We start from the raw sequence: 24,791 nt of genomic DNA on the forward strand, positions 1-24,791 counted from the left end.
TGGGGACACGTCTGGGGGTCCCGACTGAAAAGCTGAGATTTTCCAGTGGTCACACATTACAAAATTATCATAACACTGTTAGAAAGGAGAAAGGGGGGAGTCACTCATGTCCTCCATAAATAATAACCAATTAACCTACAGATTGTGTTGGAGCCAAAATGCTTTTTGTTTATTTGTTTTGTTTATTTTCACTAATTAATGATGAAGTTAACGATGTCTCTCTGTACGATGACGTCATGATGATTGTTGTCTTGGAAACGCTCAAGTACCTGTCCCTCTGATGGCACTCAGGTGCGACAGGGGAAGACAAGACAGTTTTCGACCGTGCGTGGTCATTATAGTTTCAGTGCGTTTGTTTGTTTAACAGTTTCAGTTTATTTACAAATGTTACTAGTGCTGAGTATACAATAAATGGATTGACATATCGAAAGAAAGACAAACATCTGGACATTGAATTAATCACACTACTGCACGCGTCAAACATGTACAAACCTGTTGCCCTGCTGTAAAGCCTAATTGTAGGCTCTACATTGTCGAAAACTCTAGTCTTCGTTAGAAACAAGGACTATTAGTTTAATGAAAGTTGAGTTTAGTTGGGAAGAAGAGGATCTTCGTGGGCAACGCGACGGCTGATCGTTGAGGACGGGACCGTGATCGTTGCTTAAGGCACTCGTTTCGCTGTGTTTGTGCGAAACTGGGACGGACCAGGACCAATTCGGAAGGACACGGCGTCGGATCAGCAGCCAGCCAGCCCGGCGGCACCACGCCCGCCTCGCAGGCTCCCGCCGTTCGGACCAGCACCGCAGCGCAGCCAGCCAGCCCGACGGCACCGACCACGCCCGCCTCGCAGGCGCACGACGCTTGGACCGCAGCGCAGCCACTGCCAGCCAGAACGTCCCGGTGAGCGGACAGCCGCGCTGCCCGCCCTCCTCGCAGTGCTTGGAGCAGTTCAACTTCCCCGTGCTTGATTGTGCACTTGGGAGCTTTTCCCAGTTTGAATTGGGCCGGTCCTCTGTGCACACTGCACAGAAAGGTAACGTAGCGCGCTACCAGCTGGTATATGAATATGGCCATATAAAACAAACGTGTGCACACAAAGAAGTACTTTGAGAAAGAAAGAAGAAAAAAGGGTCAAATACAAGCGCTCTGGTAAATCCAATGCATTGGTGGTTTTATGCTAACTCCTATACGTTTTACAAGGTCTTAAGGTTTTAATGTGATGGTTTTAACTGTGATGAATAACTGTGTGTTTTTACTGTGAAATAACAAGGTACTGGTTTTACATTTTACACTTTTGGGTTAGTTGCAATAATGGAACCAGATAATGGTGTTCTGGGTCCAACTGAGTCAAATGTGGTTGGAGAGCCCCCCGTGGCTGTATCGCACATTACAAGCTCAACTGGTGTTGCAATGATTGAACCATCAAAGGGTGAAAAACAGTCCACAGAGGCTGAAAAGCAGTCCAATGTGACCACCACAGGTCAACATGTTCACAGTGAAGTTGAAACACAGTTCAATGAGACCGCCACAGGTCCAAATGTTCACAGTGAAATTGAAACGCATTCCAATGTGACCACCACAGGCCAAAGTGTTCACAGTGAAAGGGAATCACAGGTGGGCCTAACCATCACAAAACGCAAGGTGAAATTAACACCAAAGGCCTTAGCTGAGAAAATTGACTGGCTACAAAGGGAGAGAAAATCTACACTAAACAAGGCATCCAACCTGCAGAGAGTTATTGGAGAATTAATGCAAAGAGGAGGAAGCAAACAGGAAGTGCAATCAACATTCATGAAATATCTCCACATGGCCCAGTACGCAAGAGAGACACAGAGTGTTCTGTTGCCACTAATTGAGCCTGAGGAAAAAGAGAAACATGACATTTGGTTCCAGGCAAAAATGATCAACGTTCATGCCTTTATTGATGAGGTGAATGACTGGACAAATAAACAAACTGGGCAAAGTGATAATGATGTTGTTGAAATCAATCCCAATGACAGCATTTCAAATGTTGAAAGCTCAAAGTCCACTGATAAAAGCCACAGGTCTGGAACAAGCAGGTCCAGCAGGTCCAGCAACTCATCAGCTTGCAGGCAGGCACAGGCAGAGAGAGCAGCCCTTGCCATAAATGCTGCCGCATTAAAAGAAAGGCATGCAATTGAGGAAGAGGAGGAAATGCTACAACAAAAAAAAGAAATGCTAAGAAAGAAGAAGGAAAGTATGGAACTGGATGCACAACTGGCAGCTGCTAATGCCAAAATAGCAGTGCTACAATCCCCCAGTCACCAAACCCCATCACACGCACCATCTGATGGAATGGACTCATACTTCAGGAAAGCCACAAGGGCAAAAGTACCTTCAGTCACATTCAATCCCCTAGCCAGAGACTATGAACCAGTGACACAATATATCCAACCCCCACAACCAGGTGTACAACAACCACTCATACAACAGCAGCAATCACTCATTTCAAACCCCCCACAGCAACCAAATGAAACCTCAATTGTATGCAACTTGCTACAACAACAAAATGACATTACGGCAATGCTAATGGCACAGCAAACCTCTCATTTACTGCCACCCAGAGAGATTCCATATTTTGATGGGGATCCTCTGCGATACAGACCCTTTGTCAGGGCCTTCGCACACTGTGTGGAGAGAAATGCAAGCAACAAAGGTGACTGTCTGTACTACTTGGAAAGGTACACCAAGGGTCAGCCCAATGAACTTGTACGCAGCTGTCAACACATGGAGCCAGACAGAGGTTATGACATGGCAAAATACCTCCTTGAGCAACACTTTGGAGATGAGTACAAGATCACAGCAGCCTACATGGAGAAGGTGCTCAATTGGCCGCTGTTGAAATCTGAAGATCTGACATCCCTTCGCGCATATTCACTCTTCCTTCGCCAGTGTTGCAATGCCATGGAGACTGTACAGTATATGAGGGAACTTGACATGCCAGCCAACATGAAAACTGTGATTTCGAAGCTCCCATATAAGCTACGAGATATTTGGAGAGTCTCTGCATGTGGTATAATGGAAAGGCATCACCGCCGACCACAATTCACAGACATTGTAGCTTTCATTGAGCGCCAGGTGAAGATTGTGTCTGATCCAGTCTTTGGGGACATTCAGAATCCCACACAGGGTACAGGCAACCCAGGAAAGCCGATGAACAGAATGAAGTCACAGGGCCAACACAAGTTCAAGGGAGACAGTTTTGCCACTACTATTGAAACCCCTGAAGTAGAAGACCAAGAGGGATCTACACACAGTTCAAGTAATGCATCTGCTCACAACACCACCACTTGTGTATGCTGTTCTAAAACCCACACTCTTGATCAATGTCCACAGATGGAGAAAAAGGCACATAGGGACAAGGTTGCCTTCATCAAGCAAAAAGGAATCTGTTTTGGCTGCCTTCATGTTGGACATTTAAGCAAATTTTGTGTTGACCGTTTGACTTGCAAGGTGTGCAACAAAAAACATCCCAGTCTTCTTCATATTGAATTTGATCAAACAGAGAGAGCAAGCAACACATCAGTGAGCAATCTACAGGTCTCTTTGCAAACTTGTGGACAAACAGGGGCCGGTGACAGCAGTGGTGTTCTGTCAATCTTACCTGTGCAAGTGAAGTCCAGCAAGGGACACAAAATAATTGAAACTTATGCATTCCTTGACCCCGGCAGTACCGACACCTTTTGTTCAGAGGCCCTAATGAAAAAGTTGAATCTGAATGGAAGGAAAGCCAAAATCGGCCTACTAACCATGGGCCCAAAGGTAATTGTCTCCAGCTATATGCTGACGGGCCTGGAAATCTCAAGCCTCACTGGAGAACAGTTTTTTGACCTGCCCAAGGTCTACACTCAGAAGAAAATGCCTGTAACCACCAGTAACATGATTAAAGAAGAGGAGCTGACTAAGTGGCCATATTTGAATGGGGTTGTTCTTCCACGCATTCAAGCTGACGTTGAGTTATTGATAGGTACCAATGCCTCTAAACTGCTTGAACCGTGGGAAGTTGTGAACAGTCGTGGCAATGGGCCATATGCCATTAGGACCCTATTGGGGTGGGTCATTAATGGTCCCCTTTGTGGCTACAGTGAGCAGAATCAGAATGTTACTGTCAACAGGACCTCCATAACGCATTTGGAGGAGTTGCTGCACAATCAGTACAACCATGATTGCAATGAGAAATCATCAGAAGACAAAGAGGAAATGTCAAGGGATGATATGAGCACTCTATTGAACATGAGTCAAAAAAGAAACCAGCTGAAACAGGAAAATGCGGAAAGGGCTCACCAGGAAAATGCGGAAAAGGCTCAACAGGAAAATGCGGAAAAGGTTCAACAAGAAATGAAGCGCATTAGAGCTGCATTGGGAAGCCAGCATTTAACGCCAGATGATCATTCCACAGCTGACAGGTTCACTCGGCAGCAAAGGTTCCCAGATGAACTTGCTGTGTTGACATCTGGATTGGGTGAAGTGAAGAAAGACAGTCCCATAGATAAACTGGACCCCATTCTGGAGGATGGTTTGCTTAGAGTTGGAGGAAGGCTGAGTAGGGCAGCAATGCCTGAGGAATCCAAACATCCTGTTATCCTCACAAAAGACCTCCATATATCCACTCTCATACTGAAGCACATCCATGAACAAGTGGGCCATGGCGGAAGGAAGCATGTTCTCTCCAGATTGCAGAGAACATATTGGATCACTAGTGCCAACGCAGGTACAGGAAAGATTCTGTCTGACTGTGTGTTCTGCAGACGCCACAGAGGAGTAAAGGTGGATGATCTGCTGACCAACGGAAGGTGGATTCTATGGAAACCAGAGGACGAGTGGCCAGATTAGTGCGTTCTGCACGGGTCAAACCCAAAAACCAGCACACTGGACAGACCAGTAACCAAGCTTTGCTTGATCCACGAAGCAGAGGGTTTGAGTGTTGTATGAATTATTGGCTCCCTTTGTTATTTATTTGAATTGCTCACGGCATCCTGCCTTTCCCAATTAGGGGCCGGTGTGTTGGAGCCAAAATGCTTTTTGTTTATTTGTTTTGTTTATTTTCACTAATTAATGATGAAGTTAACGATGTCTCTCTGTACGATGACGTCATGATGATTGTTGTCTTGGAAACGCTCAAGTACCTGTCCCTCTGATGGCACTCAGGTGCGACAGGGGAAGACAAGACAGTTTTCGACCGTGCGTGGTCATTATAGTTTCAGTGCGTTTGTTTGTTTAACAGTTTCAGTTTATTTACAAATGTTACTAGTGCTGAGTATACAATAAATGGATTGACATATCGAAAGAAAGACAAACATCTGGACATTGAATTAATCACACTACTGCACGCGTCAAACATGTACAAACCTGTTGCCCTGCTGTAAAGCCTAATTGTAGGCTCTACAGATTGCATTTTGTCCACATGCCTGATAAGCGCAATGCATTGATGTGTCAACATGGTAGTGTTGTCTTGTGTGTGTGACAAATAAACCAATCCTACAGATTGCATTCTGTCCACATGCCTGATGGGCGCGACATGTTGATGTGTGTGTGTGTGTGTGTGTGTGTGTGTGTGTGTGTGTGTGTGTGTGTGTGTGTGTGTGTGTGTGTGTGTGTGTGTGTGTGCGCGTGCGTGCGTGCGTGCGTGCGTGTGCGTGCGTGCGTGCGTGCGTGTGCGGGTAGCAGATTTTTATGTAATCAACACAATCACCAGTATGGTCTTATCAAGACAATGGAGCCAGTATGGACATTTCCTATTGACGTTGTTGTTGTCAGCCATCGACAGACGTCGCGTTTGTCACGTTGTCCGACTACTAACCCTATTACTAACCTGAACCTCAGTCTTAATCGGCCACGTAAGTAAACATAAAACGAAGTTGTTGTATAGCGCAATTTCACAATGTTTTTACTTCGGCAGCAGTAATTTCACTTCCACTTTTACTAGTATGTAGGAAATGTCCATACTGGCTCCATTGCGTGTATGTGTGCGTGTGTGTGTGTGTGTGTGTGTGTGTGTGTGTGTGTGTGTGCGCGTGTGCGTGTGTGTGTGTGTAATGTATGTACGGCAGTGGGCCCCAAACATTTTAGATCGAGACCCAAACATTTTATGTCTTCCTGGGACCCAAACAATGCCAAGCTGTCATTATAACAGGATTTTCAAAGCGCTGTATCTCTAAAGATTCGAGAGCTGTCGATGGTGGGTCGCCGCACACCCGACGAAAGTAAATAATTTGTGAGTTTGTACCACATCGCTGAGCAAATGTACGCGCATGCAATTAAATAAAACGTTTGATACTAGAAACTTTGTACAGGTAAATACAGAATAGATATTAAAAAAAGAAAACATGCAGCTCACTGTATTATCCACAAATAGCTCAACTGTTGAATAAAGGAGAGGATGTTACTCTATTCATTACGTGGCTTAAATTGACTAAGGCATAAAAGAATAAAGCTTTTTGTTAAATAATAGGTCAAATATTTATAATTGTAGACCATTTTGGAATCGAAATAGGGAATCAGATTCGTTAGGAACCGATAAGCAGAATCAGAACCGGACTCATAAAAATTCTAACAATACCCATCCCTACCCAGTATCACTGTATGGTATGGGTTTTGTCATGTGTTTTAGTGTGTCTATAAAGTGCGTGCGTGCGTGCGTGCGTGCGTGCGTGCGTGCGATGTATAGTGTGTGTTAAAGGTTAGAATCCAACTGTAAGAGGATTGAAGCTCTTGGCGGGAGGCCAGATGGTTGCTGTCTGGATCACTGAACAATGATGTGTGGATATAAACAATGTATTCTATATCAAGAACCAGCACGCCATTCAAAGTTATAGGGCGACAGAAAAGAACATGGCGGGCCGCATCCATCAAAGTTGAATGGAGAAATCGAGTTCCATGTTTTATTCGGTTCCTCAAGCTTGATAGTTGATGTGTGGATAGTATACAGTTTAGTTCATTGTTAAAGCTATGTTACTTTCCTTTTCTACCCCGGATTTGAACCTGGATTGTTTTACCATTGAGCTAATAGCCTGTTTGCTCGGGCGATAACCAATCTTGACCATCAGGTCAAAATTCAAGTCAGATCCTGACCTTTGACACGATCTAAATGTCTCAATAGAAGAGCAGGGAGACTAAAGGCCTATCATACTCAGTTTTAGGTGATAAGGTTTCCACGGTGGTTGGAAAAACTACAACATGACGTCACACCACGGTGACTCACCGCTCACCCGAAAACATCTCTCTGTTTTCACTAGAGATAAAACTGGAGTATGAATAGGCCTTAAAATATCAGCCACTCCCACTCTCCATTCCCTCTCTCAGTCCTTGTCAACAGTGCCATGCCCATTCCACACCTGAGAACACTTCTGCAATCACCCTGCTCCCTATAAAACTGGACTCATTCCACAAACACACTGTCAGGACATACATTGTTGTTCCAGTGATCTGCCTTGGACTCCTGGTTTGCTATTTTTTTTTAAACATATGTTTATTGATTTTCTTTACAGTACAAAGAAATATTTTCAAAACAATTGACATATATTTTTTCCCCCCCACATCCCCATGGCAGCACAAATACAAACAAATTTTTATCTGGTTTGCTATTTTGGTCTCCTAGAAGGTATTTTGGATTTCATGAGCTTTGTGTAACTTTTGGACTTCTGGCTTATATGCAGTTATGCTTTGAATGTTTTGCATTTTTGGACTTCCTGTGATTTTGCCATTTTGCTCCTGAAGTTTTGCCTTTTTTGGATTTACATTTTGCATTGACTTTCTTTTGGCTGTATGCTTCTCTGCATTAATAAATACGTTAATTTAAGACTATTCTGCGTTTGGCTCTACACTTGGGTTAATTCCTTCACTGCGAATTGTGACAGTTTTAGTCTTTTAGTCTTTGTTTTTCACAGCCGATGCCCTAATGCAATCCCTGTTGCACTCATGTATCTTCATATCCCTATATGAAGATACACGATGTCATCAATATTAAGCCTATATATGGGAATGTCAATGATATATATGTTTTTTTTTTCTTCTTTTTTTTTCTTTCACGATGTGTGACCATATATGGAGACGTGATGTCACGATGCGTGAACATATACTGTATGGAGGCCTGGGGTGACGGACTGAATGACAGCCTGACGGGAAATGCACGTTTTCATAGTAAACTGCGACCTGCAGTCGCAATTAAATAGGTTACATAGTGCCACTTTAATGTGTGGATAGTAACAGTCGTTTAACGTAATTTAGTGCAATCAGATAGGACTTTGGATGTATGGGTTGTCAAGGCCAGAAAGTAGTTTTACCCTCGAAAGTATTTTTATCCCGTTGCTAAAGGAACCAGCGTCATCCTCATAGCAACCATAGCAACAATGAGCACTGAGCAGGGATTCCTGGCTGTGTTCCGGGAGAGGCATAGCATTGTGCCTGCTTGACTCTGTGACCGTGGCTGTGTCACAAACATACCCTGCATACCCTCTATAGTTAATGTGTGGATAGTAACTGCATTGTTCTATGTGGTTGTGGTGTATTTTCAAGGGTATTTATGTTTGTGTTTTTCTGTCTTCAGGTATTGCAGAAGCTGGGCAAAGCTGATGAGACTAAAGATGAGCAGTTTGAGCAAGTTGTCGTCAACTTTAAGAGGCAGGAGGTAAAAAGACAAATTCTTTCATATAATAAATGATTTACATAATTAACCATAAAAGAGCTATAACTATTTATAGTCTATGGGTACTAAACCGTGGCTCTTCAGGAAATGTAAAAAATAAAAATTGCTCAATGGATTCGTTGTAGTTATTACTTAGCCTCACGTTGCGATACTAATATACAACTGCACTGCGTGGTGTCAATATACAGTGCAGGCTGCACCAGGCTGTTATTACTTAGTCAGAAGCTCTTGTTAATACTTTTCATTGGGTCAATATATATATATGATATGTACTGTGTGTATATACTGTAGGCTGTATATATGATGTAAGTATGTGATTGCTTGCTCCAGACAGAAGGATCCAGACTACAGAGAGAGATGAAGGCCTATATGGCTGCTATTAAAGGTACACACACACACACACACACACACACACACACACACACACACACACACACACACACACACACACACACACACACACACACACACACACACACACACACACACACACACACACACACACACACACACTATTTTCACTGTTTGGGTCCCAGGAAGACATAAAATGTTTGGGTCTGGATCTAAAAGGTTTGGGGCCCTCTGCCATACAGTACATACATTACACGCACGCATGCAAGGACAGTCGGACAATCTGGTCGTCGGACAATCGGATCTACAAGCGCACAATGCCTCGCGACGCAAGGCACTGTTTGCTTGTAGATCGGCTATTTTCACAACACACAACAAATACTGTAGGCACAAGTAATTTGAAGCTTGGAGATACAAGATTTCTGCCTGACAACAGCGATGCACTATAACTGACTGTGTGTCTTATAGGAATGCAGCAGGCCTCCATCAACCTGACAGAATCTCTACATGAAGTCTATGAACCGGACTGGCATGGGAAAGATGACGTCATGGTAATAGGCAAGGTCAGTGTGAAACCCCTCCTTAACCCTGACCCCTACCCTGACCTAAACTTAAGGTCACTGTTTACATTTATATAAATATACGATCAAACTTCCATGATCAACGCACTATATTACTCATTGGGATCCCTAGCAAGAGAGTGCAGTGCAGATAAGAGGCTTCAATACAATCAAAACAGCCCTGCTAGGATCCTTGAATGAGTGCTGGCCACCCACGCACCCCTTGGCTCCCCATCACATTTATTTTTCTTTTAAGCGATATCATGCAAGTTCAATGCTTTCTAATTCAAAACCTATTCGACAAGTGTTTCCATCCCCCATTTGAGCATTTCATATTTTCAGGAATTTAAGTGTGAAATCCAAAATGCACTAAAAAAGGCCTTGATGGAAACGTAACTAGAGTTACAGTAGTTAAACCAGTTGTTAACACAGCTGGGCCACTAACAACTGACTGTTTACCGTGTTTATTTTTCGTGTACACGTTGTATTTCCTTCAGGACTGTGATGCACTGTGGGAAGGCTTCCATAACAAACTGATCGATTCCACACTACTAAACCTTGATGCATATCTCCTGCAGTTCCCTGACCTAAAGGTATTCATAATTATTGTTATTTGTCTTTCTTCGTCTTCTTATTATTTTCTCCTTCTTCTTCTTCTTCTTAATTTAGCATAATGTAAACTAATGTAAAATAATAAAATGTAACTGATGATTGTGTTTCAGATTCGAGTGGCAAAGCGAAGCAGGAAATTGATAGATTATGACAGCGCTCGTCACCACATGGAAACCCTGCAGGTAGTAAGTACATGCTGTTTTTGAGCGGTGCCATCCGCTCCAACAACTGACAGTGTGTTGTCCGTATGTATGTGCACGGCATCAACAACTGCAGCTCACTGCAACACAAAGATGACAAAGTGCAACACACACACACACACACACACACACACACACACACACACACACACACACACTGCACACACACACACACACACACACACACACACACACACACACACCCATAAGGACAGTATAGGAACATCAGGGATCAGTACAAATGCAATTATTCATAAATAAACACATAAACTATGTATAAATACTAACCAATAGAATAAACCCTGCAGGCATCTTCTGGGATGAGAAACGACCGCAAGATGTTAAAGGTATGTCTGTCTGTCTGTCTGTCTGTCTGTCTGTCTGTCTGTCTGTCTGTCTGTCTGTCTGTCTGTCTGTCTGTCTGTCTCAATAAGAAAATATTCAGTAAAATTGTGTTGATCGAGATCGTGTTGAATTGACAATCCAATTGTTTTTTTAGTTTGGGTTCCAGGCAAATGTCTACTTATCTTGGGTCTCGAACTAAAAAGTTTGGGAACCACTGTTATATTATATTATATTATATTATATTATATTATATTATATTATATTATATTATATTATTTATGGTAGCCTATTATATAGCCTTAGACATGATCAGTTGTTGTTTCTTTTGCAGGCAGAGGAAGAGTTGAAAAAATCTCAGAAGGTGTTTGATGAATTAAATGTTGGTCTACAAGATGAACTACCCACTCTATGGGACAGGTGAGTTCACTCATAGGGATTTGAAGAATCAACTGACACTAAGAAAACGGTTATCTTACTGCCGCCGAATTGGTACCATTTTCGCCAGAAACAGACTGACTCAATGTTGTTCTCCATAGATAAACTAATCCCAGAAACAGAATGACTCAATGTTGTTCTCCATAGATAAACTAATCCCAGAAACAGACTGACTCAATGTTGTTCTCCATAGATAAACTACCGGTAATCCCAGAAACAAACAGACTCAATGTTGTTCTCCATAGATAAACTAATCCCAGAAACAGACTCAATGTTGTTCTCCATAGATAAACTAATCCCAGGGGATGAACGAGCATAGACATCAGGACTTCTGTACTCTATACATACATACATACATACACACTACATATTGTTGGTGTCGGGTGGAACCTCGTATGTCAAAAACCGCTCCTTTTTTATTACTATCAGCGGCGTATTCACAAAAAGGCAAGGCCAGGCCACCGCCTGGCCAAGTCTCGATCTCACCTCTCCTTGAAAACCATTCCATTGGCCCATCGCCCATTCACGGACGTGTCCATTCCATGGCGCGACCCTCCCATAGACATGCAAATGCATACGCCTTTGTGATCAAGCCAAGAACGCAAGGGAGCTCCATTTGACACACTATACTGAAGGTATTTGATGCGTGATTAGCTGAGTATCCATGGCCCCAGGGGAGGGTTCAGCTTTTCGCCTGGCCAACTTGTAATTCCTGCATTCGCTACTGATTATTATTTTATAACATTTTATAATTGTGAAAATACCTGAAAATAGCACGGCGTCGTGAGCTTGTAGATCTGCTATTTTCACTGCTTTTGTGTGACGCTCTTGTAAGGTGTATAGGGCTTCAATTCATGGAAAAGAAATAATACAAAAAATAGTCTACTTAAAACATGAATGGTTTCTGCCTGACAGCAACAATACTACAACCACTGTTTCCCAAACAGTGGCTCAGGACCCATCTTTGGGTTACGGACTCATTTTTATGGGTCACGAGTACAACGTGGCACAAAGTTACGCATTGTGTGCTTGTAGATCTGCTATTTTTTCACTAGTTTGCGACCAGGGAAATGTCTAATCTCTCGTTTGGTTCTCCAGGGATGGATATCCCATGGCAGTTGATGCCACATAATTCACTCAATCTATCAATAAATTATGTTTATGTTTGTTCAACTTTCAGCACGGTCATCATAGGTAATAGAAAACAAAAGACAGGTGACATTAAAAACACTGCATTATTCTGCTTATTAAAATAAAATAAAACCCTCATCATTATAGACAACTCAAAAGACCAACAAGTATGTCTGGGGATGTCCCATCCCATTATCTAAGCTCAAATCAAATAACCGCATAGTCAAATCTAAACTCCAATATCCTATACAATTTTATGAGTCAGCACACATAATTACGCATTACACATGTAATTGTATTCATTACACACGTAATTATGAAAAAAGTATTATATCCCTATTAGCTTACTGTACAGTTACAGCAGCTACTCTTCCTGGGGTCAACAACATACATACACACACATACCATTCATACAACACTTGTACAGAGACACTAACTCAAACCTGTCTAATACATTGAAGAATACATGAAGTACTACATGTAGCTCCATAGTACAATTTAATCTCAAAATATTATAGTGGGATGTATAGCTCATATACCCCTTTTTATTACATCTCTTTATTGAACTCTTTCTTAAAACTCACTTTTAGAATTAAAATTTAAAAATGTAAATACATTTTGAATTCCATGCCACCATAATTGCTCTGAAATTAACTGTTCTTTGTTTAACATTGGTTCTACATGAACAGGACTCCTCTCTGACCCTCTGATGACTGCAGAGTAAAATATGAAGTATAACGTGATACAGTAACAGTGTTCTTGTGTCCGCAGTCGTGTGGGTTTCTACGTGGACACCTTCAAGAGCGTCACCAGCCTGGAGGCCAAGTTCCACCGGGAGATCTCTGTGGTGAGTGCACAGGGGTCAAAGGTTATTGGGTCAGGCTTAAAGGGGAATTCCACTCATTTTCAAGGGTTTCAAGGGGTTACATGTCAGCGGGTCACTGAAGGTCCATAGTGTAAAGATAAAGATAGTGCTACTCAATGCCAGGTCCGGGGACCACTAGTGGTCAAACTGTGTGAATGGACCCTTATGCGTGTGTAACCAAATAGACCCTTATGGGTGTGTAACCAAATGGACCTTAATGGGTGTAAATGTTAAATGGTGCATTTATATAGCACCTTTATCCAAGGCACGTTACAATGATTGTGAGTTACATTCACTCATTCACACACACACACACACACACACACACACACACACACACACACACACACACACACACACACACACACACACACACACACCTATGGTATAGGAAACCATGCAAAGCACCATGGGGAGCAACACTTTGACACTAAAGCGGGATGCATACACCAGTTTTAGGGGATACGTATCCTAGCCACCGCAGTGGTTAGTAAAAACAGAGAGAGGTGCAGGGGTGAGCGGTGAGTCGCTTATCACCGTGGCTCAGAGACGTCATGTTGTACTTTTCCCAACCACCGCGGTGAGTAGGTTATAACCTAAAATCACACCCGTGTGAACTGAGTGGTGCAACTCCCCCCTCCACCTCTCTCTCTCTCTCTCTCTCTCTCTCTCTCTCTCTCTCATTAGCAGGCAACAGTGCAGCACTATACCTCTCTCTGTTTCTGGCACAACAGCGCTCCTACTGGTACTCATAGTCATATACTGGTGCTCATTAACCAACACAGACACACATAGGTGAACACAGGCATAGGTATATGCAGGCATAGGTATATGCCTGTGTACATACTAGAGTATGCGTGAGCCTTAACTCAGGGGGAGCTCGGGATCGGACTGGGAACCTTCTGGTTGCCAAGTGGCCGTTCTACCTCCTGAGGTAACCGGAAGCCTCGCCTTAAACACGGTTCTGCCGACCGCTCGTGGGGCGGTTCTTGTAGTAAGTCTTGTATTTGTTTTACTGAGGATAAGGCTATAAATACGTTTATGTTTAGGCATAGTTTTACTGAGGTCAAGGTTAGGAATATGTTAGGTTCAGACATAGTTTATGTTTAGGATGAATACCAGGTAGAGACCGTTCCGATGTCTCCGGATTTGCGGCAGGTGTTTTGGGGGGATCGCTTTTGGTATTCTTTCGAAGACATTTGTAGAATCGTCATCAGGTCTTAACGGGTTAAACAAAGAGTTTCAACATCTAAAATGGAACATTGAACACTAGTGTTCTACATCTAAAATGGAACATTGAACAGTGTTGTTCTACATCTAAAATGGAACATTGAACAGTGTTCTACATCTAAAATGGAACATTGAACAGTGTTGTTCTACATCTAAAATGGAACATTGAACAGTGTTGTTCTACATCTAAAATGCATTATTTCACACAGAAGGATGGTCTTCCTGCTTTTTTTGTCACACCTGGGTCAAGCCTAGCCTGACTGCATTGTGTCAACATTGTGTCGCCGTTCTTGTGTTTCCAGCTCTGTAAACAGCTGTATGAAGTCATGACCAAACTGGGGGAGCAGCATTCAGACAAGATGTTCACCATCCAAGGAGCACCCAGGTCAGCACCTAACTCTGTCCGTCTGTGATGTACAAGTTCTGATCATTTCAGATATGTGTTATTGCAAAAACTTGCATAGCTTACCAAAAAATAACAAACCATCATTATTAACATGGAATTATGTCCCAGCATCAGAATGCAGATATGAACGTATAGGATCGAATACATGACCACAATGGAAACAAGTTCCCAGGACTTTTTTGTGTTATTTGAGCCTTAATGTCTGACTGTAAGCACGTGTTGTTTAAAAATGCTTATTATCAGTAAAGGTACTCGATTTGATCTTTTTACTAACTCACTGAAAACCCATTTCGTGGACATATTCGTGTCCTTCCAGTGATTCAGGTCCTCTACGTCTGGCCAGAACCCCGTCGCCTCCGGACGACGACAGTTCACCAGAAACTCCAGACGCTGGTTTCAATCACATGCTGCGACCCGTCTCGCCTAGCCCACCCAGACCCAACTTACCCAAGTCCCCATCTCAGGTAAAATATGTCTCACCTAGCCCACCTATCTGGCCCACCCAGACCCAACTTACCCAAGTCCCCATCTCAGGTAAAATATGTCTCACCTAGCCCACCCAGACCCAACTTACCCAAGTCCCCATCTCAGGTAAAATATGTCTCACCTAGCCCACCCAGACCCAACTTACCCAAGTCCCCATCTCAGGTAAAATATGTCTCACCTAGCCCACCCATCTGGCCCACCCAGACCCAAGTCCCCATCTCAGGTGAAATATGTCTCACCTGGCCCACCCAAAATATGTATCACCTGGTCCACCCATCTGGCCCACCCATAACAAAATCCCCAAAGCAGGTACCTTTTCTCCCTCCCCCTGCCACTCATGTTATAGATAGTTGTGGTAAGTAATATGAATATTCATCACTGACAAACAGTTTTCCTCATGTTGAATGGTTTTATTATTCTTTTCCTTCCTGCTCATTTGTTCTGTTGTGCTGCATGGTAAGTAAATATCACTAGAGTTGTAGTCACTAGTAGTGTTGTAAGTGTTAGTACTTGTGTTGTCTATAGCAGTGGGTCCCGGGTACCCCCAGTGGTCCTTGAGGGGGTTGTTGAGAACCCCTAGTCTATAGAACATAATAGAAAATTATAATGAATACAAACTTATTATTTTTTTCATTACTCTTATTGTAGTCTGTATAGGTCAACTTTATTAGTTTCCTTTGTTTGTGAGAGAAAGAAATCCTCTATGTTAGATGTACTTACCCATTATTTACTGTATGTGTGTATTTCTTAAATATATTTCCTAAATTCTCTTAAACTTTGTGTACAGATGAAAAAGGGCCCCCCGATCCGTCCGCCCCCCATGGCGACCCCCACTAAGGAAGTGGCTCAGGAGCAGATCATTGATCTGTTTGGAGGAGAATTCCTGGCGGCTCCTCCTGTTTCTTCGCAACCACAGGTCTGTTTAAAACCCCACGACCCCCCCACCCTCCACCCAGTGGCGTCAACTGCGGGGGTGCTTGGTAGCTGGAGCACCCGCCCAAGAAAATAGGAACACAAATAACAATATAGTACCCCCTGAGCTCCCCTCCCCCATGACTAGGGTTTTGTCACGTAGGCACAAGACTCACACCTTTACGTGGGGTGGTAGGGGCTTGGGCCACTGGGGGGTGGGCATTGCCTGTTCCCTGTTCACTGAACAGGTATTCAAATGCTAATATGGTGGCTTTTGTTTCAACCTGCCAGTTAGAGTATCGATCATGCTGAAATGTTGAAACAAGATGCTGAAACAATTTAATGTGTTTGTTGTGAACTGAAATTGTACCACTGTGTTTATTAGCAAACATACAGTTATAAGTATTCGCCCCTGCCTCCACCCCAGAACCCCACCCACACCACAGGTCTGTTAAAAACCCCACCCTCCACCCCTAAACCCCACCCATACCACAGGTCTGATTAAACCCCACGCCACCAAACCCTCCACCCAAAACAATTTAATGAACGGTTTCATCATTATTTTCCCTGCAGCCCAATGAAAGACCCGGAGAATCTCTCCTTGACCTGGACTTTGATGCTTTCCAACCAGATGACAGCGTTTCACCCATACCACAGGTAAACCTCTACCCATACCATAGCATACCACCTCATACACCAGAGTCAATTGAAAATTGAATGGTAGTCGTGGCAGAAGTTGAATGATACAGGAAGAGAGATATGAACATTCTAGAAAATGATCTAGCATGGGAGTGGATGGCAGGCGTTTTCAATCTGGGAAACAGAATCAGAGCATTTTTCTAAATGTGATAAGATAAGATGGAGGTGGATGGCAGGCAAAATGTTCATTTCCGGTTGTATCCGTTGCTTAGCAACCTAAAACCATTCATATGTTGGCGAAGAGAACACTATCATAAACCACTGAAAAGACCACTTGAGCGAGATCTCCGTCATCGATGGTGAAGCGTTGGATTAGATTTCCGTCAGGGAATGTGCATGTTGATTTGCTATTAAGGACCCCCTGGAACGCCCTCAATGACCCCTGGGGGTCCCCAGACTTCACTTTGAGAACCACTGTAAGTACTGATCAATAAAGAGCTGTACAGTGTACATTCATAGATATGAAGTCATATGACCCTGGTTTGAGAAAATGTCATACTTCATAGACAAATAATAATACAAAAAAAACATATTTTTAATGTATTAAATGATACCCAGTTTGTTTTTGTGCCTGAAACTTGACACATTATTTTCAATAATTTGTTTTTATGTGCTTGTTTTGCTCCAACAGACAGCCTTACCGTGGGACATGGGTGGGTGGGTGAGTCATCGATTCTTTATTTCTTTCTTTCTACTTAATCTTAATGTGAATGAAGAAGCTAATTTATCAAACATTACAACAAACATCTCACAACCTTGTTTCTTCCTTTAGGGAAACACTCAACCTGCAGCTGCAGCGCAGCCTGTAAGTAACCTTCTTAATATACCACTGCCTTGTTAATCATATTGTTCTATACATTATAGCCATGTTCCTAGACATTATAATAATGTTTTTATGCATACATAATGATTCCAACTTATATACATCATAACAACAGTGCATAACAAGGACGACTCACCCATGTTCAACCTATCTTCGTATAACTGGTCCATGCTCATGATAACATGGTACCATTTATTTCTACTGTATGTGTCTCATAGGGATGTTTTCTTTTACTGTATTAACACAAGAATAATGGCATTGGCTGCCATTATAGCATGCTAACGTCCAGGAATAGAAAGGCTGCAGTTTATATTAGCCCTATCAATGATGTCACTGGTAGGCAGACCAAGTAATGACCTAAAATACAAGTTCAGAAACCTGCCTACTGGTGATACCTCAATGTAAATTTATGTCCAAAATGTAAAAGATTAAAAAAAAATGTCATGAGTATAAAGTATACATGATAACATGCTTAAACATTCAACAATGAAGGTCTAAAATTGCTACACGACCTATCCATTATCCAGTCACAAACAATAAGTTGAAAGATAAAACTAAGTCTGATAATGATGTACCGTGCATGTTCACATCATAAGACAATTTTTGGACAAAATAAACAATTTTACACAGAGGTGCCCAGATGTCCAAGGTGCCCACCTATCCTGTATGTGCTATGTTTGTATTGTTGCCTGTTTTCGGTTTGGGGTCTATGGATGGAAACTAGCATTCTTGCTAAATACGGTGTATTTTACACGCCATGGTTTGTGTTGTGTTCATTAAATATTCACTGTCACTCCCAAATGTCCTCCTCCGAGACACAGACCGAGTATACAAAAATGGTACCATATTATAATGAGCATTAGTGAGTTATGAAGATAGGTTGACAATAGGTGAAGTCGTCCTTTAAGACCAAAGACCAAACATTTTGAACTTGACCAAACATCTTTGTACTAACTTCAATCCTGCTGTTTTGTCTTCTCCTCACAATAAACACGTTGTTTTTCTACATCTGCATGCACCACTATTGTGTATACTAGTGTATAATAAATGTGTATAATAGTGGGTCTTCAACAGGGGGCCTGTGACCCCTGGGTGTTGTCAAAGTTACTACAGTCGGGTTGCCAAATCTTTGTGTGTTAAGGAACTTGAACCTTAGCATTCCTATTCTGGAGGGAACGTTCACCAGAAATAGCAGATCTACAAGAGCGTGTAGATCGGCTGTTTTTGGGGAACAGGTTTGGTGTAGAGGGAAAAAAGAGCAAAGTATAATACAGAGCCAAAGGTCAAGTTCACTAAGTATTGAGGGGTTAATTGGTTATGACAATACACATTAACACAAAAGCCAACATATTAATAGAAAAGATAAGGTGTAAACAATTTTTTTTTTTTGTTGATTTTAGCATTTGCAAAAATATCAGACATACAATATCTCACAGCCATTCACGCCTGCGAGCTTGTATATCTGCTATTCTTTTTTTCTATTTTTATCCCACGATTTTGCAACCAATTTTTTCACCCAGTGTCAATTATCTAATGTAATCCTGGGCGCTATACTTCCTCTGCCAACCTGGGGTTGCAGCGGACTGACCTCATGCTTCCTTCTAAGCATGAGGAGTCCAAGCTGCTTCTTTTCACCTGACTGAGGGGAGTTTTCCCGGTTGGATTCAGCACGTGGAAGGAACATGTTATTCCAACCAGTTCCTTTCCCCTCCATCAGGCGTCAGGCTGGCCAGGGGGAGGTAGTTTAGAGACCAGGATTACTGCATGTTTTTTGTGAGGGTACCTACCCTATAGGGGACACGGGGAGAACCTGCAAACTCCTCACAGAAAGGCCCTTTTGCCAACCCCGTCTCAGGTATATCTGCTATTCTTGAACATTAAAAAAACATTGAATGTGTTAAAGTTTGATTTACGAAAAGGTTTGAGAACTACTGATTTAGAAGGCATTATTTTGGCCTCAGGTCTTAATGGGTTCATTTGTCTCATCCCAGCTAAGGGGTCCTAGGCCTGAAAAACGTTGAAGACCCCCGGTGTGTACTTAATATGAGTGTCTAACAGTGTGAAACACTAGTGTATAAGTTTATAACTGTGTATTCTTCATCTTGCTTGCATGCCCCCGCCCTGCAGTTGGACTCCGCTGGTGCTGTGAACTTTAACACTTCGTTTCCCGAGCAGGCCCCAGACGCCGGCTTTGTGGCGGACTGGTCGGCCGACTTCGGTGGCTCGGCCGCGGCGGCGGCTAACGGAGATGCCGCGGCTGCCGCCACAGAGACGGCAGCGGGACAGGAGGACGCCACGGCTCAGGGCTGGCCGGCGGCGGGCGGCTGGGCCGACGAGGCCACCGCGGCAGCGGAGACACCCGCACAGGACGCAGAGGCTCCGTCCGGAGGAGACGAGGTTAGCGCCCGGGAACCGAACGTCCAATTTAACTCAGGGTCACATGATGAGACAGAGGAGGCAGGGGGGGCGAGGAGAGACTGGACACAGCAGGACGATTCGGGGGGAGACGAGGAGCGCAGGAAGTCCACCCCTGGACTGATGTTTACCAATGAGCACGGCGAAGAGATGGAGGACTCCACGGAGGACGGAGGAGACCAGTGGCGCGGGTCGCCCAGGTCTCCGGACGGCTCTGGGTCTGAGTATGAGAGCGCAGAGGAATGTGGTGCAGGCTGGGTGAGTGCAGATGACGAGCTGGCTCCTGAAGACTATGTTCCAGTGAACAGCGAAGCCGTCCAAGATGAGAAGCGTGATCCTGATTCAATGTTTGGAAGTGATGACTTCACGGCAGAAGGATCTTCAACAGAACAAGCCCTCACAGAGCACAGTTTGCCTTCACAGAATGAGGCAGGGGAACAACAAACAAGTATTCTAGTTGACCAAATGTCTTTAGCTCAGCAAGAAGCCCCACAACAGGTTACAGGTAATTTCGCCTCCGATCCCTTTGCTGAGAGTGCCGGCGGGTTCGCGTCCGATCCTTTTGGAGAGGTCGGAGGCACATTTCAAAGCGACCCTTTCGCAGAAACCCAAGGTGGAGTCGGCTTTGACAAAGATCCCTTTGCAGAAAGCCAAGGGGCAGGTATGGGAGACTCGCTCAGACCTCAGGAGTCAGTTACATCCACCGATCCTCAGGCCGTGGTGGACGACTTCACCACAGATCCGTTTGCAGTAGCTGTGGCAGCGGGGACGGGATGGGCGGAGGACCCGTTCACCGGTGGCTTCCCAGAACCGTCGTCAAAGGCGGACTCCTGGCAAGAAGTCACCGACAGCGGTGGCTTCTTCGCTGCAGATGCGGCACAGGCAGTTTTCCCCTCTTTCCCCGAAAATTCAGACATGTCCGAAGACGAGGCTGCAAACCGAAGATATGGAAAGTTGTACCAAGCGGAAGAGGTACCATTGCTTCCTCTCTCCACCTAGTGGAGTAGACTAGAGAAAAAGCAGAAACTCCTACTCCCTTTTGTACCTGCCTGTAGAATGAAGGAATAGTAAAAAATATAACAATAACAAAAATAAAACCCTAGGGTATAAATAAAGCTCAGGATCCTTTTTGTACCTGCCTGTAGAACCAAGAGCAGTATACAAATGAACCCCCAGGATCGTGCTTCTCAGCAGAACCCAGTCCTCTCCTCCTGTCTCTCCTGATACTTGCTGCCTATTTTTTTTGTCCAGTTTTATGGAAAGCAATAGCAATTTCCATTGTGCATTACATTTTATATTGGCCTACTGACATATAAAATACTAATTTGTGTCTCTGTTCAATTAGGTGACCAATGCCTTCAACGGATTTTCACAGGTAAGTACATTTTCAGGGTACAGTAATCTTTCTAGCTATGACTAGCCAAATTACTCATATGATTAATCATATGATTATTGTTATTATTAACCCTAATCCCTAAAAAAAAAAAAAAACACACACACACACACACACACACACACACACACACACACACACACTGTATGTTGATATAATGTTATTTATGTCTTTGTATTTTGGAAACAGGATGCAGCTGCGTCATCCTTTTTTGCTGATTTTGATAAGATAGTAAGTTGACAGTTTTACAGTATTTACGTGCCGTTATGCTTTCAAATGTGTTTTGATAAGTCTCATTATTACTATTGTGGGTTTTGGCTCCCTGGAAACACTACACCAGCACTCGGGTCTCAGTGGTCCTCATCAAACGGGTTTCAAATGGCCCCTTACGGGTGTGTAACTTTGAGAGTGCACGTACACTCTCAGTGTTATGGGGGTCCTTTAAAAATGCATCAAAAGTTTGAGAACCCTGTGCTACACATACAATGGAACAGAGCCTTGATTAGTCTACTATAAGTGGTAAGACCCATGAAGGAAGTAAAGGATTTCCAATATGGCTGCTGTGCATAGAGCCAATTTATGTTCATCATAAGCACTGGTTGTTTCACTTAACTGAATGGAAATATTATATAGGCTACGTAGGCCTACTTTTGTTTTATGACATTGGTTAATTGGTATGGTGACAGACTGACAGTGATATAAGGATGAAAGTGACATGACACTTTCTGTGAGTCAGCTGGAGTGATTCTTCTTTTGTCTGTTTACAGAATGAGCCCAGCCCAGCTGTTGAAGGAACAGAAGTTGTCCCGCAGACAGAAGCTGAGGCTGTTCTAATCCCAGAGGAGGCCGGAGCGCCACCTGTAGGAGAGACGGCAGAGGACAAGCCTGCAGTGAGTGTTTGGAAGCAGCATGCTGAGCACAGTGCCAGTCAAACCAATGCCATGCTCTTTTAGTTGACATCCAAGAGTATATATTTTTGAGGGGCTGCCCAGCTTTGAGGGTTTGTGTGAACACAAATATTGACTGATGATTAATGATTGGCTGATCACCCCATAGCGATGATTTGATTGGCTGAGAAAAGTACTACATATTGAGGATTAAAGTGAGGGCAGAAAAGTGAAGAAGCCAAAAGTGATTGACCGGATTGACATTTGTGATGATTTGATTGGCTGAGCACGGAATATGATGTCTGATGATAAGAGAAGAAATTAAAAGTCTGCACACCAATTAATGCTCCCAAAATATCTTTACTGAATGGTACCATTCAGTAAAGATATTTTGGGAGCATTAATTGGTGTGCAGATTTTTCATTTCTTCTCTATGACTTTATTTTGATCCAGCACCCAGCCTAGGTATAGATGTGCGTGTCCTTTTTGACTGTTTGTTCAGCCTCCTCTACTACTTGATGATAAGAGCGCCCCTCACTTCACACAAGTGTGATTTATTTTTATTATGCTTCTGGTTAGTCCATAAATAAGTGATATTTTCAAGCTCTATATTGTGACAGTAACCGTTGCTATCAAGTGTATGTTCAGTAACAGGAGTCGCTCCCTGTTTCTCCAGCTTTTTAATAATCTATTTTCAGATGGGTTGAAACATTTAAGCAAATCAGGAGAGAGTAGCCATTTATCAGCTTCAAGTTTATAGTGTTCCAGTTCCACTTTTCTGCTCATTTATTTGTGTCATCATCACTTCCAATTTCACTTAATCTCTATTCTGTTTCTGTGCAAGTTCTCTCTCCTGATTCGATACTATTGGTATATCCCGACCTGGAAATGCAGTTTCTGTTTAATAAAGAGCAGGAGAGACGGGCAGACTCCTGTTACTGAACAAACTCTATAGCTAAATAGCATGAGCACTATCAGAATATGGATCTATTTAAAACAAATTAATACTCTGTTAGTACTCTCATATTTAATAACATTGTTTGAAGATGTGAGAAGTAAAAGGGTCGTTATCTTTTATAGTCTACTGTCAGCTCTCCTGTGGAAGAAGCAGTGACTACACAAGGAGAAGAACAGAACCAGGTATATAATGAAACACAGCAGACTGGTAAGAATACCGTAGAAGTTAAAAACAAACCAAAATAAGTAGTTAAAACCGGTAATAGTAGTAACAGCTAGGTATGTAACGACTAACGATACACTCAACTCACGATACGATACGTATCACGATATGAGGTTCACGATATTTTAAACACAAATTAATTCTCCAGACAAATGACCGAAAAATCTTTTATTTATGATGTATCTTCCCCCATGAGCTTATTCACAATTTCTATTTAACTACATTGCAAAATACTTTTTATGTCAAATTACTTTTCTGTGCAACAACTGTAAACATCCTTTCTTATTTAGAACCTAGCTCGAGTTAACATGTAAAAAAAAAGCTTTCTTTGATGGCATCTTAGGATAGATGTAGTGTTTGTAGACCTATTTGAGAGTGCAGAAACATAATTGCCTTCCTTGATGTATTAATGACCCTAACCCTAACAACCATCACCTGGGCACAGTCACAGACACAGACAGCTCCCCTCTGCAGGCTCCCCTCTACTGAAAGAGACTGCATGGTCAGTCTCTCATTTCTCTCCAAAAGCATATGATGGAATATAAAGCTCACATTTCATACCGATACCAACATTTTTCATTAAATCAATATAGATTTCAATTTTCGATTTTATATATATACATATATATATATATATATATATATATCGTCAAGATTTATATCGATATACGATATATCGTTACATGCCTAGTGACAGCTAAGTGCCAGATAAGTAACCTAATACATTTGATTAAACCCTATGTTATTACTGCCACAGTATATTCTGAAAAATGGCTTTGACTTTACAAACACTTTGTTTTGCAGTTGTTTAATCATGTCTCCATAAAATAGCTAGATGTCAGAAACCAAGTGACTTTCTTCCGAAACTAGATAAGCAAACCTAGAGATAAATCACAATCTATAGATGAATAAATAATAACAATAATACAGAATCACAAAACCAGACTATAAAGCTACAGAACCAACTCCTTCCACATTCTGACAAAAATAATTACTCATGAATTCATTGAATTAATATCCATGACAAACAATACACACAAAGCTTTACATGCTGTATCTGCTAATGAATGTTTACTATAAACTACAGCACGCACACATGCTCACATTAACTGAGCCTGCTTCTCTCTGTGTTTAGATGCCCTCTGCTGGACACATGGACACAACACCTCCAAGAGAAGATACTCCCTGGGTAAGTA

The 24,791-nt window shown here is 42.7% G+C and overlaps 1 protein-coding gene across 1 annotated transcript in view; it reads left to right on the top strand.

Moving 5' to 3' along the window:
- amph (amphiphysin) overlaps positions 1-24,791 on the top strand; it is a gene marked incomplete at both ends in the record, with an annotated part of 39,736 nt that overhangs the window by 8,542 nt on the left and 6,403 nt on the right. Inside the window, 17 exons of the mRNA XM_080778892.1 lie at positions 8,567-8,647; positions 8,996-9,050; positions 9,485-9,579; positions 10,074-10,169; positions 10,299-10,370; positions 10,700-10,735; positions 11,065-11,150; positions 13,071-13,146; positions 14,697-14,779; positions 15,117-15,264; positions 16,074-16,202; positions 16,772-16,855; positions 17,529-17,558; positions 19,848-21,107; positions 21,481-21,510; positions 22,296-22,418; positions 24,731-24,784. Of these exons, the coding sequence (XP_080635018.1) occupies positions 8,567-8,647; positions 8,996-9,050; positions 9,485-9,579; positions 10,074-10,169; positions 10,299-10,370; positions 10,700-10,735; positions 11,065-11,150; positions 13,071-13,146; positions 14,697-14,779; positions 15,117-15,264; positions 16,074-16,202; positions 16,772-16,855; positions 17,529-17,558; positions 19,848-21,107; positions 21,481-21,510; positions 22,296-22,418; positions 24,731-24,784 (2,538 nt within the window). The remainder of the gene's footprint in view (positions 1-8,566; positions 8,648-8,995; positions 9,051-9,484; positions 9,580-10,073; positions 10,170-10,298; positions 10,371-10,699; positions 10,736-11,064; positions 11,151-13,070; positions 13,147-14,696; positions 14,780-15,116; positions 15,265-16,073; positions 16,203-16,771; positions 16,856-17,528; positions 17,559-19,847; positions 21,108-21,480; positions 21,511-22,295; positions 22,419-24,730; positions 24,785-24,791) is intronic.

Source organism: Protomyctophum bolini, assembly GCF_963924005.1.
Source record: "Protomyctophum bolini genome assembly, chromosome: 12".
Classification (NCBI taxonomy): Eukaryota; Metazoa; Chordata; class Actinopteri; order Myctophiformes; family Myctophidae; genus Protomyctophum; species Protomyctophum bolini.